General features: G+C 43.2%; 1 protein-coding gene across 2 annotated transcripts; it reads right to left on the bottom strand.

The window, feature by feature from the left end:
• Window positions 1-1,589: 1,589 nt before the first annotated feature.
• On the bottom strand, window positions 1,590-16,269 carry LOC103467219 (serine/arginine repetitive matrix protein 1). 2 transcript variants are annotated; one of them, XM_008413381.2, is made up of 9 exons: window positions 16,107-16,269; window positions 9,802-9,896; window positions 9,384-9,465; window positions 8,199-8,562; window positions 7,489-7,563; window positions 5,589-6,685; window positions 3,696-4,525; window positions 3,327-3,563; window positions 1,590-3,171 (listed from the first exon to the last, which is right to left on the bottom strand). In XM_008413381.2, exons 1-9 carry the CDS (start codon window positions 16,190-16,192, stop codon window positions 2,918-2,920), a joined length of 3,120 nt encoding a protein of 1,039 aa, XP_008411603.1. In that variant the 5' UTR covers window positions 16,193-16,269; the 3' UTR covers window positions 1,590-2,917. The 2 variants fall into 2 exon arrangements, with proteins under 2 accessions (XP_008411603.1, XP_008411614.1); XM_008413392.2 differs by having other exon boundaries at window positions 8,199-8,559.
• Window positions 16,270-16,977: the final 708 nt, after the last annotated feature.

The following is a 16,977-nucleotide window of genomic DNA, read 5'->3' as shown; positions in this document are numbered from 1 at the left end:
ATATGCTATGAATCATTTCAAAACCTTTCCACGTATGTGATATATACGCCATATAGATGGAGGAAAACTAGGATGTTGAGAAAAAGTTACTATAGTGGTGTCACACTCCAGTCAAATAAATATGTCGAAACACCTGCAAAGGTTTCCTGGGCCTCTCTGGTCAAGTATCTGTCTCTCTGTCTGGGTCAGTAGGACACAATCATTGGGACGTCTGCTGACTGGACAGATGTCCAGAAGACAGTTATTGATACGAGAATAAGCCACAAAAGGTTTAGAGCATCATAAATCTGATTTTATAACGATATAATTAATTAACTGCTTAGACAAAATACATGTCAGTGACTTTCGCTGTTTAGTTTATGGTACAATACCTCCCTCTAGTGTTTACAGTAATAACTGCATCTGGGCGACAGCGGGCGGGTGCGTTTAGAAGTCTGAATATGGACCAGTAAGTTTTAACAAAACATTTTACCTTATCTAAACTTTATTAGCATTGTTTTTAATGTGCCGAACAGTGGAACACAAGGCTGAAAATGTTAGCTAATTTGCTCATGATTTAAAGGTATATTATGCATATAATTTTGTGTTTTGAGGCAACCAGTTGCTTTTCTGTGAATTATTTTTTCTTGATAAAATCACTGATGGATTTGGTTGCCAACCTTGAGATGTTCTCTGCATGTCTTACTTCAACCCGCTTCTTGCTTTTCTAATTTGGTGCCTTTTTGATTAAATGAGCCTTTAAGAGTAACTTGCTCATATTTTCAGCTGGAACAATAAGTAAAAAGCTCAAAACAGCTCAACCTGGGACAAACAAGACTGGAGTGAAAATGCAGATTTTTCTGCCACTACAAATAGAAAGTTGGATGTAGGTGGAGTTTTTTTTTTTTTTAAATCCAAAACTACTTGTTAAAAAGAACTGCAGCATCAATTAAGGGCATCTTAATTGGTTGTTATGGTGAACAAGTGACCATAACAACCTTTTGGCAGCGTCCAAAGAGTGGCACATAATTCAGGGATGGTGAAAACTTAACACAGCATCAAAGTGGTTGATGCATTCAGTGACCTCAGCACAGCAAGTCATGAAAATCTGTTAAATAAACACGCCTTTTCAAAGTGCTACTGAAGGCATGTTCTTGTTCACGTTGCTGAAAAACAAAACCAAGAAAATGGGAAGAAATCGGCCCAAACATTTTAGGAAACTGTGTGGCTTCAGTAGGGCCACACAGATTGATCCCTTTTCTAAACGCCTATTTCGTTCATTTCATTAAAATGTTGTACATTTATTGAGCAAAAGAAGATATAAATACTATATTAAAAGTGATTTTAACTTATTTCTGGCTCACATGGCAAAAGACTTGAGGTTTGTGATGGTAGGACAGATTACATGTGGTTCTCGCCGTGGTCTTCTTTCTTCATTAAAAGCACTGGGAACTTTGACGAGCGTAATTAAATCTTAGAAATACCAAGAGAGCTCAGCAATATGTTGAAACTTGACCAACATCAGCCGATACCGATACTAGAGATATCGTGCAACCCTAATTTAGGCACAAAGAAACAATTTCCAGTCAAATAAATACCCACAACACAAATGAAGCTTTAACTTGTTATAAGATTTATATAAAAGAAAAAAACATAACACAATAGCCAGGTCATGTCATACAATGTGTTTTTCCTTTGATTCTCTGAGGAGTATTTACAAAACAGGCTTATTTACACACAGCATGAACTCAGAAGTGGACAGGAAAAACTACGAAACAGCAACTCGAGCAACCAGTTAGCATATTGGTAATATATTCATTATGTACAAGTGTAACTGGCCAGTCTGGAGCATTACAAGAGGAAAGATATTCTGAAAAAGACTGAAATAACTTCAAGTATCTGATGTGAGGTTTTAGAGGAGGTTTTAGTCTGACAAGACACGAATTAGGAGCAAAAGCAAAAATCTGGTGGAGCAAAAGGACAGGAGGAGCTCTAGGGAGGACTGCAGACGATACAATAAGTTTTCTTTTCTCCAATAAATTCCCCAACACTAACATTAACACAACCAAAGGAAAACCTCTTTACACATATAATGATAACTTGTTGGCCTATAGCACCTTCTTGAGGCTTTAAAAAAAACCAAAACGATTCTGCAACAAGCAGAAAAATAAAGCAAATTAAGTTGCTCAGGGCAGCAACACAACTTCAGACAGATTGAAAAGCAGACAAAAGACAACTGGCTTTCACAGCAGTTTAAAACTTTTTGGACTTTATGAAGCCGTTAACTCTATAACAACCAAACTCTTAGCTCCATGCTGATGAAATGTTAGGTTTTCTTTGGGGTGGGGGTGCTAACTTCAGAAATGTTGTACCTTGTGTGCCATTAAAAGTCCAAATATCACTTAAACCATAGCAAGAATTGCACAGTCAATTGTCTGAAAAGAAGAACTAGCTTATCTTAGGAGAAATCTTAGTTAAAAACGATGAGCACACGCAATGTCCTATAAACGTCTCCCATTGTTCTGAAGACTAATGCTACTTCACAAAGTCTGTTTAACACTGTAGTGATCAGCTGCCCTTCTTTGTTTACACATCTCTATAGTGTATGTATTCTGGATAGACGAAATTACATCCTTCTACACGAATGCAGCCAGGAAGTGGCGGACGCTGCGATCCACTTCCACTGTTCTTCATCCAAGCAGCGCTGCAGCTTTCAGAGTATGACCATCATACTCACTCTAGTGTTAAGACCTCAAAACTGAGCAGAAGAATTTTTTTTTCTCTTGTAAAACAAAAAGGTCCACTCTCAGAGAGTTTAGTGAAATAAGGACTCTCCAAATGTATCCGTTTTAAGGAAAGCAGGCCAACATTTGATAAGATTGGCTGCTCTGAATTTAAAATAAAAATAAAAAAAGCACCCCGGCTCTCCTGCTTTCTCTCAGCAGACGGTGAGCGGCTGTGGTTGGCCTTCACGCCGCTGGTTTTTCTTCAGCAGCTGAATCCGGTTGTGACAGTAGAACTTGACCGCTCGCCAGTCACGGTGGTTGTTGACCAACAGGGGGCACTGCTGCAGGCAGCGTTCGCAGTCGGCCTTCGCGGGGACACGGAGCTCGTTGATGTTTTTGGTTAGATGCTCTTCAACTGCTGCACGCTCCGCCTCGGACCAGGGGCGCTTCAGGACCCCTCGCTTCCCTGCAGTGTGGGAGAGAGAGAAAATACTGTAGATTAAAAGCAATATCTTTGTTATTGGGCAAAGAGGGTTTTTGAATTGAAAATGTTGCTGATTTTGTCTGCATCTTTGGATTCACTAAAATGTTGCTGAGTGTAACAGCAGTGACGAGGCTAACCTGAGCCTCTCCTGCGGTTTGCAGGTGCAGGAGGTGTCGGAGGCGGGAGGGCAGGATGGACGTTCTTGATCTTCTTGGGCCGCCCCACCCGGCCATTGTTTTTGCCCTTCCTGACGTAAAGCAAGGTGGGTGGAGGGCTCAGAGCAGGGGCCGGTGGGGTCACCACAGGCTTCTCCTTCACATGTTCCCCATCCGAGTCTCCCTCCGAGAAGGAGTCCGCAGAGTTTCCTGACAACACTGGAAATCAAATTTGGAATCAGAACCAGACTCAGTATGGACTTAAAATCATTAAAATATAATATCACCCAAAAATCTTCTCCTAGGAAGGAACAATAAAACACTCGTCATGTTTCTGTTCATTCGTCTCACCGTCCAGCTCCAGGCAGATGTGGTTCAGGCTCATCCCTCTGAACAGAACGCCATCTCTCTCCCCACACAGCACCACTCGGCCCACTCTGCCCATCAAGCCCGGGTCTTGGCCGATTCCGGTGCAGATCTGCGTCACGTGGTACTCCCTCTCCAGGAAGTGCTCCAGCCGCTCCACAGCTCCGCCTCCTGGTTGCCCTGGCTCCTCTCCCTCCCCCAGCAGCAGCAGCTGGGTCAGGATGGCCACCTGGCGGCGGACCCTGGTCTGCGTCAAGGCCCTGGGGTTGCGGGTGCCGCTGGAGCGAGCCAGGCTACGGAGGAGGTCGGTGCCGCGCAAAGGGGTGGCGGGAGAGTGGTAGGGGCGGGCAAAGATGTACGGGTTGGCGGGGTCCACCCCGACGTCATGACGGGTCTGCAGGAGCAGCTCCAGACAGGGCTCGCAGTGGGGGGGGAGGATGAGCGGCTGGACGCGCCCGCGCTTCCCCTGGACCCCGACTCTAGGCAGGTGGGGAAGAACTAGTCGCTCAAACGGAGAGAGGGTAGCCTCCAGCGGGGTGAGAGCCGGGGGGGCACCAGGAGGGACGGGGAGAGGGCACTGAGGGGTGACGCGAACGCGATACTCGGCGATGGTCAACTTGGAGACCTCGCACTCGCGTCTTCGGTTGTACAGGATGAGGAGAGCCAGGCTGGAGTGGCAGAGCAGGCGCCAGGCCTCGGCGGACTGCAGCTGCCGGGACAGAGACAGGAACGCAGAGTGCTGGAGCCGACGGAGGTACAGGACCAGAGAGGACAGAGAGGACAGGAGGGGCAGCATGTGGTGACGGCCTGAACCACTGCAAGACACAGAGGATGACACTTTTCATCCCCAAGGTTTCAGTAACAACAGTGGCAGTCATACGCTTATGTTTGTAGTTATAACGAACATGAATGTCATTAATTTTGGACTTTTAATGTTTCATTTAAATCATTTCTTTTCCCAGGTCCTTAGCCTGAGTTAGCTAGATTTTCCTTTTATTTTATTGTTTGATACAAAAAACATCAAAACAACCTACGGCCTGCATCAATTAGCTATGTACATAGTCATAGCTAATTCGCAACACTTCCCATGTCCCAAGTCTCACATCAATGACAGAAAAGTCAGATAAAATACAACATGACCGTCCTGACTGCAGACAATTTCAAAATGCGCATCAGATTCAACTCCACTTATGGAAGTGGCATAAATCAGATTTTTTTTTTCTGGGTGAAAAATACTGGAACTTCTTGAAAACGTAATGAGGACTAAAAATAAAAAAATAAAAAAATAAATAAATAAATAAATAAATAAATAAATAAATAAATAAATAAATAAATAAATAAATAAAAAGAGAAATGGGGTTTGGGTCGCATTTTCCTGCAGTGTGAACCCAGCCTAACTTCACTGAGGACAATAAGACTGATTTTCAAGTTTCTTCTTGGATGATCTTGAACATCTCAACCAAAATTTCATCATTGATGATTGTTTGGGTTAGATGAGCAAAGTTGGGTGTTCAACAAGACAAAACACTAAAAAATAGTTTATGAATGAATAAAGTGGCTGAGACTAAGCTCCTTCAGTGACCTGAGCCTAAACCCCTGTGTAACTTGATGGATTAGGCTTAAAAGTCGGGTTTTTCCAGAAAACCACCTGATTTAAATGAGCTCTAATAACTTAAAAAAAATAGTAGTCCAGCCAGAACTGTCCCAGAAGCTTGTTGATGGTGTATGGTTATTTATTTATACATTAGTGAGGATGAACATATTAATTTGTAAATATAATTGTGAAGCCATGTGGATTAGAGAAAATAAATGCTAACAGATGAAGAAGCTGCATGGTAACGAAGGTCATTCAACTTGCTTAAAGAAGAAACCAATTACCTCAGCAACTCCTTTTCTTTTTCCTCCGTCCCACTGTCATCCTCAATTTCCATGATTCCATTTACATCATTCTCGTCCTCCTCTTCATCCTCCTCTTTTTTTGGTGCTGCTATTTTTTTGGCTGTTTTGCTGTTGAAGGACTGAGGGCACACCAGCTCCAATTCCTCCTTATCTTTTGACTTCTTCATGTCCACTACATCCACATTCTCCATGTCCTCCTCTTCCTCCGTTCTTTTTTCTTTCTTTAATCTCCTCACCCCTCCTTTCCTGGACTGTGTCACCGCCACAGGTGGGGGGCTCCTCTTTAGGACGGACACTGCCACTGCGTTCTGCCCACGCGGGGGAGTTAGGACGGGACTGAGAACGGGACTGGTGGAGCTTCTCCCGGGGGAGCCATGGGATTGGTCCGCAGAGGTGAGAGAGGGCGGGGACATGGACAGGTCCTGGACACTGCTAGGTCCTCTGACCTGGGAGAACTTGGAGTGGTTCTCTGTGTGAGCGTGCAGTGAAGCAGAGTTCGTGCCGTGCGCATGCATACGCGGCATCTGTGTGTAGCGCTCGACGAGGGCGGAGCACACGTCGGGCTGGTGGGCGTGGTGTTTGTCCAGGTGGCGGCCCAGCGAGCGGAAGTGGCGTCCGCAGTGTTCACAGGTTTGGCGTGTGGAGTCGGTGGACACTCCATCTCTTGGGACATTTGCGGTGAGATTTCCCCCGTTTCCAGAATCCAAACAGGTCGGAGTTTTGAATTCGGGTTTGGTCGAGCTTGAGGAGGGAAAGGAAGATGAGCAGCCAGGAGACGGGGACGAAGGTAGGGGACGGTTATGATGTGGGACGCTGGAGGGGGAGACAGGAGAAGGGCGTCTGGGCGGGGTCCGATGGGGGATCTTTTTCTTGGAAGGAGTGCCACGACGCTTCTTCCGCCGGCGAAGTGCACGACCACGGGGGCTGGAGTTGTCTTCATCCGCAGCATCTGAGTCGCTAGCGTCAGAGTGAGAGACGGGAGAGGACGATGGGGAGAGGGACCAGGACGGGGTGACAAACTCCTGCTGCTGCTGCTGCCGATGCTGCTGGGCGGTCAGAGAGAGGGGCTCGTCTTCCTGGAGCGAAAAGATGCAAATGTCAAGGTAACGTTAGAATAGCAATGATAAAAAATAACATGAAGTCCTTACAAGTTCATAAGAAAAATACACATCTATTATGCATTGCCAAAATTATTTATTTTAGATGAAAAATATGCATATGTACTAAAGTATACATTTCAGACAATTAAAAACAGACAAAACAAAATTTGGTGAAAAATAATAAAATAAAAACAAACATCATTTATATTTGTTTACTTTGTGGATTAAGTTGTTTAATGTAAATCTTCAACAACACTTGAATTGTGTTAAGTTACTTTATTTGTACGCCAATGTGTTACGGCTTGTGGCCTTTATCAGAGTCAAAAAACATAAAAGGAATTACATCTCACATAAAAAAGTTAATGAAATTGGCTCTTTATTATTAAAAGCCTTTGCAAAATTGTCCAAACATACTCATTACATATTAAGAAATATATTAAAGCCATTTTTGTCTTTAGACACATATTTTAACAACAAACAGTTCGCACACAAGATTTATTCTCAGACTGCATTTTGTTTTGTTTTTTCTGACATGTTTTAGAAGAGTGTTCCCTTGACAAGAGTTTAAGGATGCAAATCCGGTTCTCTTATGTCTGGCTCTGATTCTTATAGAGCTTGGAACTGGACTGGGATGAAGACTTTCACTTCAGTCGCAGAAAAACCTTAATTGCATAAATAAATAAAACGGTTTATATCCCACAAACAATATATGATGTGCAAAATCCAGTCAGACAGATATTATAAATGTCTGAATGTGTAAACAGGAGACATTGTTTTACCTTTTTCATATTGTTGCTATTTTCAGAGTCTGAGTTACACTCCGGTTGCGCTGGAGACACAGTTGCACGGAAACCCTGAGGAACGCATAAAACTCAGATTAAACCAGCAGCAGGCACAACGCTCATTAATATTTAGCATTACAATCAGCCTCAGCTGCCACTCAGAGAGCAGGAAAACATTCCACATTAGTAAAATAAACTAAAAAAAAAAAGAAAGAGATATTGTCTGAAACAAGCTTTAAATATCAGACGGCTGAGAAACAAAGCCAGATTAAACTAAGAGGCCTGCATGCAATAAAATAATGTGTTCGAGCTCATCAACCATCCTGAAACTTTATTTTCGCTGTTTCACAACTTCTTAAACAGTTTCTGGTGTCATTTGGCGGAAAATATTCATCCAATTTAATGGGGCCCATCACAGCAACAAATGTCATGTTATAACCATGGTTACTGTTGCTACAGCACTATAGGTAGAAGGAGAGCTGGAGCTCTGTCATCGCTATGGCAACCATATGCCTTGTTTAGCAGAAGGCGGGTGATTGTGAGTGTGTGTGAGTGTTATCAGTAGTGTGAGAACAAACATATGTTTGTCTGACGTCAGATATTTCTTGCGTCTGCTTTTACAGAAACGAAGACGACACACTGAAACAGCAAAGGGGATGAGTGGGATAACTCCACACAAGGACTAATCAAAAATATATTTGTCTCACTAGATTCTCTCCCCACTCGGTCAGGCTGTAGTCGACGGTGATCTCCTCTCCCTTGGTGATGTCTCGGATGGCGATAACGACCAGGCGCACCTGGCTACCACAGTGGACCTCCCTGATGCGGCAGTTGGGGGATGGAGGGTAGGACATGGCTGTCGGAGCCGGCGCCGAGGCAGTGGGAGCAGCTGGAGCTGTGGAAGCTGGGGTCAGAGTCGGGCCCTGAGCCGAAGCTGTGGTGGCTGGGGCCGGAGCGGGCACAGGGGTCAGCGTCGGGGCTGAGGAAACAGTGGGAGGCTGAGCCGGAGTGGACGCTGAGCTGACCTTGGATCCAGGGGAGACCTTATCTCGAGTCTGCTCTGGTGGACTGCTGGAAAGACAAAGGATTAAATGATGAAAAGAGGAAAAAAAACAAAAAAGCAACATGCACCCCTCAGCAATATCCTGCCAAATCACTGGTGTTGTCATTTAATCAAAAAACGATTAAGCATTTTAAAACAAAAATAAATAAATGCAGCTGAAGAAGTCTGTTACATACTGGGATATCTGGTTTACTAAAACATATCGTAGTTTGTGACTCACATGCTACTGTGTTTCTGATTTTAATCAGAGCAACATTGCCCCACACATCATGCAATGCCTTGCAAAAGCATTCTAAATGATGTTTTTACACTTTGTAAAATTAATCCTGTTCAATAAATTAGATTATGCATTCAGGTTAAAAATACCTTTTGAAAATATTCTTTGAGCAGGTATTAAAAATACCTGCTTAAATAGCATTACCAATAGCATTACCATCTACATCACCAAATAGGTTTTTTTTAATGGGTCTGATGTAATATTTAAATTTTAAATGTCATGTTTTCTGGACATTTAAAAATATTTAGAACTTGAATTTAGGAGTATTAGACTAAAGGAGTCTAAATAGAAATCAGCTTTTAAAAAATCTGCTTTTAAAAATACAGATTTTCCAACCAAACACACACTTCAGCTTCAAGTCAGCTTGATTATGTGGATGAAATCAAGACCTGAAGGGTTGGTGGCAGCCAAGGAGTGTGACTCAAATGTGCAGAGCTTAAATTAAGAAGTCCTCAAGTAATCGGGTAAAAATCAGCAATAGTCGATCATTTTCTAAAAACTTGAGTTTTCTAAAATGCCAGTTAAAACAGGAGCAGATCAACGCGAGCTCACCAGGTGTGATGAGCAGGGTGTGTGACGTAGGAAGGTACGTCCAGTGAGGGACGTTTACTCTCTCCTCCCTCCTTTCGATCACCTGAGAGTACAGCAATGGTATGTGGACGAGGATTACACACCAGGGACACACACACACACACAGATACACACACATGAACACAAGGGTCACAACCTCATCTCTTGCAGTGCACACAGGCACAGATGCACATATGTAGTCAGATACACACATCCAAACATGACCAGAAGTAGGTCAGTCACATACTCACAGTCCGCCCCCACAATAATTGCACACACACAGACAGATGCACATGCAGACAGCGCTCAAACATACACACAATTCCAGCTAATGGCTGGAAGAACATGACATGCAGAATGTACAAGAGAGACACACACACACACACATATATATACATACCTGGGCTGATGCTTTGCTCAGGCACGCTCTCTTCCTCTGTGTGTGTTACAAAGACCTTCACAGGTGTCCCTTTTCTTTTCCTTCCACAGCCACGCCTGCAGAACACATGAAAGAAAACTCCCAATTATCATTTAATCAGCCACGCTTCACGTCAGTCAGAGAGGGCCACCAGTTTTTACCTTAGTTTGAATGTGCTTCCATTTACTTTCAACTTTTTGCCGATATACCTGAACCCCCCCCACGGTGGGACATGAAAGGGTTTTCTATTCTATTAAATCAATGCAAACAAACGAGTAAATGCTGCACGACTCACCAAGATAAAAACTAGATGTAGTCCACCAAGAGACGGGGTCATTTGGATCTCTCAAGTTTTTCGCTCTGTGGGATCGCACTGCGTGCGCTTTTACAAGATTTTTTTGTGTGGTTTCGGAAAGTGAGATCTAATGGGATAAACCCCCCTGAGCCTCTACGTTGGCTCAACATTTGCCGCGCTTCCGCCTGAGCGTCGCGCCAAGATCGCAGGAGAGTTAAATAAAATTCAGCGACACACCTACAGTCAAAGTTCCTTGATGAATCAGTTGAGAGTCATCAAGACACACTGTTCTATATTTTTTTCTTTTTATTAGAAGAACTATAAGTTTGTTTTTGTAATAACTGAGTGCACCCAGATCTTTAAAGCTTATAAATAAATAAAAAGGACTCTGCTCCAACTTTCACCACATTCTACATCAAAAATGACATCCTCCTCAGTGGAGTTGTCCTGAGTTTGATTCCCGGTCTCGGGGCATTTGCTGCACATCTTTGCCTTCTCTCTTCATCCTTTCTCCTCTCAAATTACTGTTCAATAAAAGGCCACTAGTACAAAAAAATCTTTTAAAAAAAACAAAAACAATATCCTGTGATTTACTCCAAATCGTTAACAAAGTATGATGACTTCCGGGCACAGAACGTTGCCTCTTGTGTGCGCCCAGAGCGGACAAGTCAGATTATCTCCTTCAGAATAAGTCCATGTCAAAACAGCAACGCTTAGAAGAGCCAAACTGATCCTGCCTCTGAAGAATCTGAGCTGGTTCTGCGACCACAAATCTCAGCTTTGTTTTCCCCATCAGTCTGTTTTCCCTCACATGACACTGGAGTCTTTTGAAAGTAGGCCATGGGAAGATCCTGCTTTGGATTTGATCAGTACTGTCCATGTTAATATGTCAATCGATGCGCCTTTCGCACACAAACAAGAGCTGGTGGTAAAAAAAAAAGCTAAATAGTTTCGATAGAAAACTTAAGCGATGGACTGAGAATAGAGGGCAAAAACGAATAAAGAGATGCATAGTGAGCAGACATTAACATTTTGATTGAGCCAGTCCACTCCCACTTACATTTGTGACACTGTGTGCAAACTTCAGAGTGTTTAAGAGGGTACAACTTCATATAGGTTCATGGTTTTTCTTTGAAAATGTTTAATCTACAGCAAATACACAAATGTCAATTTTGAGGGGAAAAAAAGAACATTAATAAAAGCTGATTGAAGATTCAAAAACTTAGCTTAGACTCTTTAATTCGGATTTCTTTTTACAAACTGTAATTTTAACAGCATTCACAATGTTCCTTTCTAGCCTTGAGTCATCAATAATTATACATATCAGTATCAAAAGTCACTTAGGTTTGAGAATTTTCACTCTCGAGGTAAAGTGACTTTTGATACCGATTCACCAATTTATCAAAACGCCTCTAATGAGGGAAAGAAAAGATCATAACTGATAGAGTACAAAACAAGAGGACAAAATGTCTAGCACCTACTAAAGTATAGCTCTGTTGTAGCAGTGAATGGCAGGCTAATAATAGGAAATCACTTTTACACCTTTGAATGTAAAAATAGATACAAACTGGTGCATGGTGTGTAAAAAAACATTGCAAATTATTTTTTATGAAATAACCAAAACTCCATAAGAACAAAAAAAAGTCAAATCACTGGTCAGGAGCAGGGAGGCTGAAAACCACTAGAATTTGCACACCGCCATTCTCTGGGTGGATCTATAATTGTAGTATTCGATTTATCACACAAGACTGTTTAATGGTCGAAATGTCATGATACGGCACAGATACTGAGAATTTAATTTAATGATGATAAAATGACTTTCCTGAAACAGATTATACATAAAACCAAGGTCTAAAAGGTTGATATGAACAGTTATTCTACAATGAAACACATTGAGGTCAACATGTCTGGGTCTTACAACAGATTCTAAACTCACAGAAGTCTCAATCACCACCGTCAGTTAGCGCTCCATGTGTAGCTAAAACAGCTTGCCTGTCTGAAAATTAATCTGAATAGTCAGTTAACAGAGCAGACATTGCTGCTTTACGCTCAGAACCCTGAAGAGTAGTAGCGAAGATGTAGTACAAGTTCACAGATCTCAAGATCAAAAGGAATTTCAGTGTCTCGACTTGTACGCTTCAACTGTTGGATCATGTCACAAAGTTGTAGTTAGGGCTGGTAAGAACAGAAATCTGTCTTTGTTGATGACTTGTAAAGATTAATGACTCAAATTCAATTCTTTAATTCTTCTCATTTTATCCCAATATTTGTTGTAGAACTTGATAAATTAGCACCTTTAATTGCAATAATTGTCTTTTAAATCCTTCAACAATTTTTTATTAAACACCCAATTATTACATATTAGTCTCGAGCTTAATAAATAATAATAATTATTACTAAAACCATTTTTTAAGAGACCAGAACATTAAATAAATCTCTCATTCAGTGATTTATTTATTCAAGATAACTGAATACAAGCCAATAATCTATTATTGGCTTGTGTTTCATATATATATATATATATATATATATATATATATATATATAAAAACACCCAACACAGGAAAACTCGGATTGGTGCATTTCAACATACAGGATACAGAAATATTGTCAAACCAACTCTAATACTTACACTTCAGATATTTTCAGTACAATAATGTTTACGCTATTACTCACACTATGTAAGCAGTTTTCTTCTTAGAAAAACACACAAAGTTTATGTTTGCTAGAATATTTTGGGTCTGTTCACTTCAATAAGTTTCAATAAGTTTTCTCAAACTTTCTTGCTGACCAAATCTGTCTCACCACCGCTTCCTGACTGAGCTGACCCCTTAACATCTCTCTCCATACGTCTCTCGTTCTGTCTCACCCTCTCCATCGATTCTCTCCATCTTCCCTCCCTGAACAGTTCTCTCCCTTCTAAACAACACACACACACACACACACACACACACACACACACACACACACGCACGCTCGCGCGCGCACAAACACACAGCTCCCCTCCCACAAACCAACATGCACGCACAAATACGCAAACAAAAAAAGTGCATACTCTAGACCCACATAGAGACACGCAGAGCTCACACAGGCCACATGTGCACACGCAACAAACATCTCTCTCACTCCCCCTCCCTGCAGGAACACGCATACGCTGAGGCACACAAACAAGCGCTAACTAACTCTCTCCAACACACACACACACACACACACACACTCCCCCTCCCTCTCAGGGTAACAGGCACGCAAACACACTGACTGACACACACACACTTACAGTACACACAAATATCCTCTCTGTAGCCAAGCTCACATGCGTGCGCACACACACACGCAATCCTCCCCCTGCCTCTAAAGCTCTCTCACACACACACACACACACACACACACACACACACACACACACACACACACACTCAAATAACCAGGCCCACAGTCTCATGTTCCATCTCTCTTTTTCACTCATTCACACACAGAAACACACACACTCTCTCACAGTCATGCATGTCTGCCACAACATATTCTCTTCTCCACTTTCTGACACACACACACACACACACACACACACACACACACACACACACACACACACACACACACACACTCAATCCACCAAACAAGTTATTCCTCCTTTAGCCACCAACAAGCAAACTGAATGTGCTGCTGGATAAAAAGATACACACACGCAACCTCTTGTCATGCAACTGTTCCTGCTGCTTGCTCCACATACATTTGGACTGCACACAAAAACTCAGTAAGCCTCATGTATACTCCGTCCTTCACACACACACACGCACGCATGCATGCAACTCTCAATAATAACACACATACAAACAGCCCCCCCATCTCACATATACCATACCACCCACACAAAGATACTTTTCCTTTGAGCATGCATGCATACACACACACTGTCCTTTCCTCTTTCATAAACAAAGTAGATGCATAAACACTTTCCTTCCCTCCGTACAACACTCGCACACACACTGCCCTTGTCTAGGAGCTGCACACACATTCGCCCATGCACACTTAAACACACATACACACAAACCTTGTGTCTGTCTCCCCCATGACACACACCCCTCCCATTCTTACTGACTGCAGAACAAACACACACACACACCCACACACGCACACACGCAACTCTTCTTCCAGAGCAAATACACAAACACAGAAACAGACAGCATATGCACAAGCTACACACACACACACCATCTTTCTGCTTTAAAAGCTTGCATGTATGCATGCTAGTTATTGGACATGTGCGTGTGTGTGCACGCGCACACACACACACACATCCTCATGTCCTCACCCCCGTCCCTCCTCTTTCCCTCCTTCTCACTCTCTTAAGCGCACACACACACACAGCGATCTCACTCTGCAACACACACACCCATCTTCTCTTGCTCTTTGGTAACACACATGCTCAACCTGCTCTCCCCAGCTCATCATACACACCTCTCAGTTTCTTAAAGACAGACGCCAGGTTTGCTCTCAGGACAACCTAACCCAAAAACACCCAACACACACATTCCCTGCTTTTTTTAATCTATTCATTGCATTAGGTTACACAAACACACAACAGCTCACACACAGATGCACACTTCACTTACTCTTTCTAAAACACACACAAACACACACACACACACACACACACACACACACACGCACGCACACGCCCACACACACACGCAGTCCCTCCCCCACTCTCTGATCACACACACACACACGCACACACACACACACTCCCCTCCCTTTCTCTGTGCCTCTAACACACTTCCCCTCTATCTGCCTCTCTCACACAGTTACACACTTTTTATATGCTTCTTGTCACACATACACACGTCCTTCACAGCCTCACAGTAAACACACCTTCATTTCCAACTCTCTTCATCCTAACTTTCTGTCTCTTCTCACAGGAATACACACAGGCGATCTAAAAACACATTTATCTGCTCTTTTCAACATACACACTCACCCATTTTTCCAAAACACACACACACACACACACACACACGCACACACGCACACACACACAAAACTACACACACTCCTGTTCTCTTTGTCACACACTCCTTGCACACTGAGCTCCCCCTCCCTCTCCTCATCTCTGTCTCACTCTCACACACACTCTGTCACGCACACACTACTCACTCTCTCCCCCTCCCTTGCTCTAACACACACACACACACCAACACACACACTCCCTCCTCTTTCCCTTGCTCTAACACACACACACACACACGCACGCACGCACGCACAGAGGGAGAGGTGCTCCTTTCTCTCTCACGCTCTCCTCTCCCCGTGTGTGTGCGCGCGTGTGCGAGTCTCTCTCACAATCACACGTGAGCGCGCGCACCACATACAAGAGCGCGCACTTGCAGGCAGACACACACACACACACACACACACACACACGTACGCCATCATTGCCTGTACAATTTATAAAACTTCAATGTTTAATAAACTTTCTGACAGTGAACATTTGAATATCATAACTGAAAACTTTAGTTATCGGGAGTTCAGCGCGCGCAGTACTGTTTTAAAACACCGCTATCGGGCTACGTGAAAGAGTAACAAGTGTTTATTTCTTGCAGTAGTGCCTTTTTCCAGCAAAAGACGCACATATTCGCCTTTATTTAGCTTAATCCTGCTACTAGCAGGCGCACAATTTTCTGTAAAAGAGGTGAATTCAGTCTGAGACTCAGCAGATGCAAACCAACGCATACATACCTCTCTGGAGCCGCACAGCAAGGTGGATTTAACGGTCAGAAACAAGCTAGCGAGGGAGAAACAAGCTAGTTTCAGTGCATCCGAGGTTTAAATAGTGATAAACAGCAAAACAAACGCGTGACAATAACTTTAGTGGCACCGAAAACACCCTCACACATACCGCGCACACACCCACCCGTGTGCGTTTTTTTCCCATAGGCAGGCAAAACACTTGCACTATGAGTCTAATACGTCCTCTTTTTCTCCCTGCCGGACTCACCCGCGAGTTGGCGGTGCCGCTTTGACGCCTTCTCCGTCGCCGTGTGGATCCCGGTATTCGAAGAGCGAGCGCACGGTCTCCGCCATGTTCACGCCAGCACTACGCTGATACTCCACCGCCTCACCATTCAGCCTCTCGCGCTGCTCTCCAGCCGCTCAACCAGCCGCCTCACACCAAGGTTATCCTGGCCGCTCCCACTGCCGCAGCTCGGAGGGGTCCGCAGCGCGAAGCGAGCCACAAAATAAATCCGGGAGAGATTTAAAAGATGTTATCAGTCGATTCAAAAAGGTCGATTTAAAAGTACTCACATTTTGTCATTTCATATATGTGGTAATACGGTGGCTCGCTGCTGTTACTAATTCCAGGGATTTGCACAACCCCCACAGAGGAATGGACCCGCTCAGCAAGCTGATGAAAAAAGTAGATCGTTTCTAAGAAGAGTGATTAACTCACCAAAAGAGAATGAACTGTCTGAGTAAAACAGATGAATGAAATGTTAAGGTTTATTTTATCCTCTAAACACACAAACACTTTATGCTGAGTGATGAGAATTCACTACAGACCTTTTTTTATTTAATCAACAGTTGAACAAAAATGCCATACGAATGAATCCACACTGAAATTTGGCAAAATGCTGCTCAGAATGACGTGACTAAAGTGACTTCAAGCCACCTGTTAGCTTGGTTATGAAGATTTGTTTTAGTATGTGCTGAACATGCAAGTAATTATTGTAATCAAATATTTACACAGACTGTTTACTGAAATCTTCCCTACTTTAAGTCCAATACCGAAATTATTACTTTTTACTAAATGGTTTACATACACGCGCGCACACACACACACACACACACACACACACACACACACACAC

This window comes from Poecilia reticulata, linkage group LG1, assembly GCF_000633615.1.
Source record: "Poecilia reticulata strain Guanapo linkage group LG1, Guppy_female_1.0+MT, whole genome shotgun sequence".
NCBI lineage: Eukaryota > Metazoa > Chordata > Actinopteri > Cyprinodontiformes > Poeciliidae > Poecilia > Poecilia reticulata.
The sequence above is the reverse complement of the archived record's forward strand: the minus strand, read 5'-3'. Positions and strand labels throughout refer to the sequence as shown.

Bases quoted from the DNA above. Each gene is read 5' to 3' on its own strand.
- LOC103467219 (XM_008413381.2), bottom strand. From the start codon at position 16,192: ATGGCGGAGACCGTGCGCTCGCTCTTCGAATACCGGGATCCACACGGC. The intron at 7,564-8,198 runs GTGAGACAAATA...TGCGTTCCTCAG, and splicing joins CCGAGTGGGGAGAGAATCTA to GGTTTCCGTGCAACTGTGTC. The intron at 6,686-7,488 runs GTAAAACAATGT...TTTTCGCTCCAG, and splicing joins ATAGCAACAATATGAAAAAG to GAAGACGAGCCCCTCTCTCT.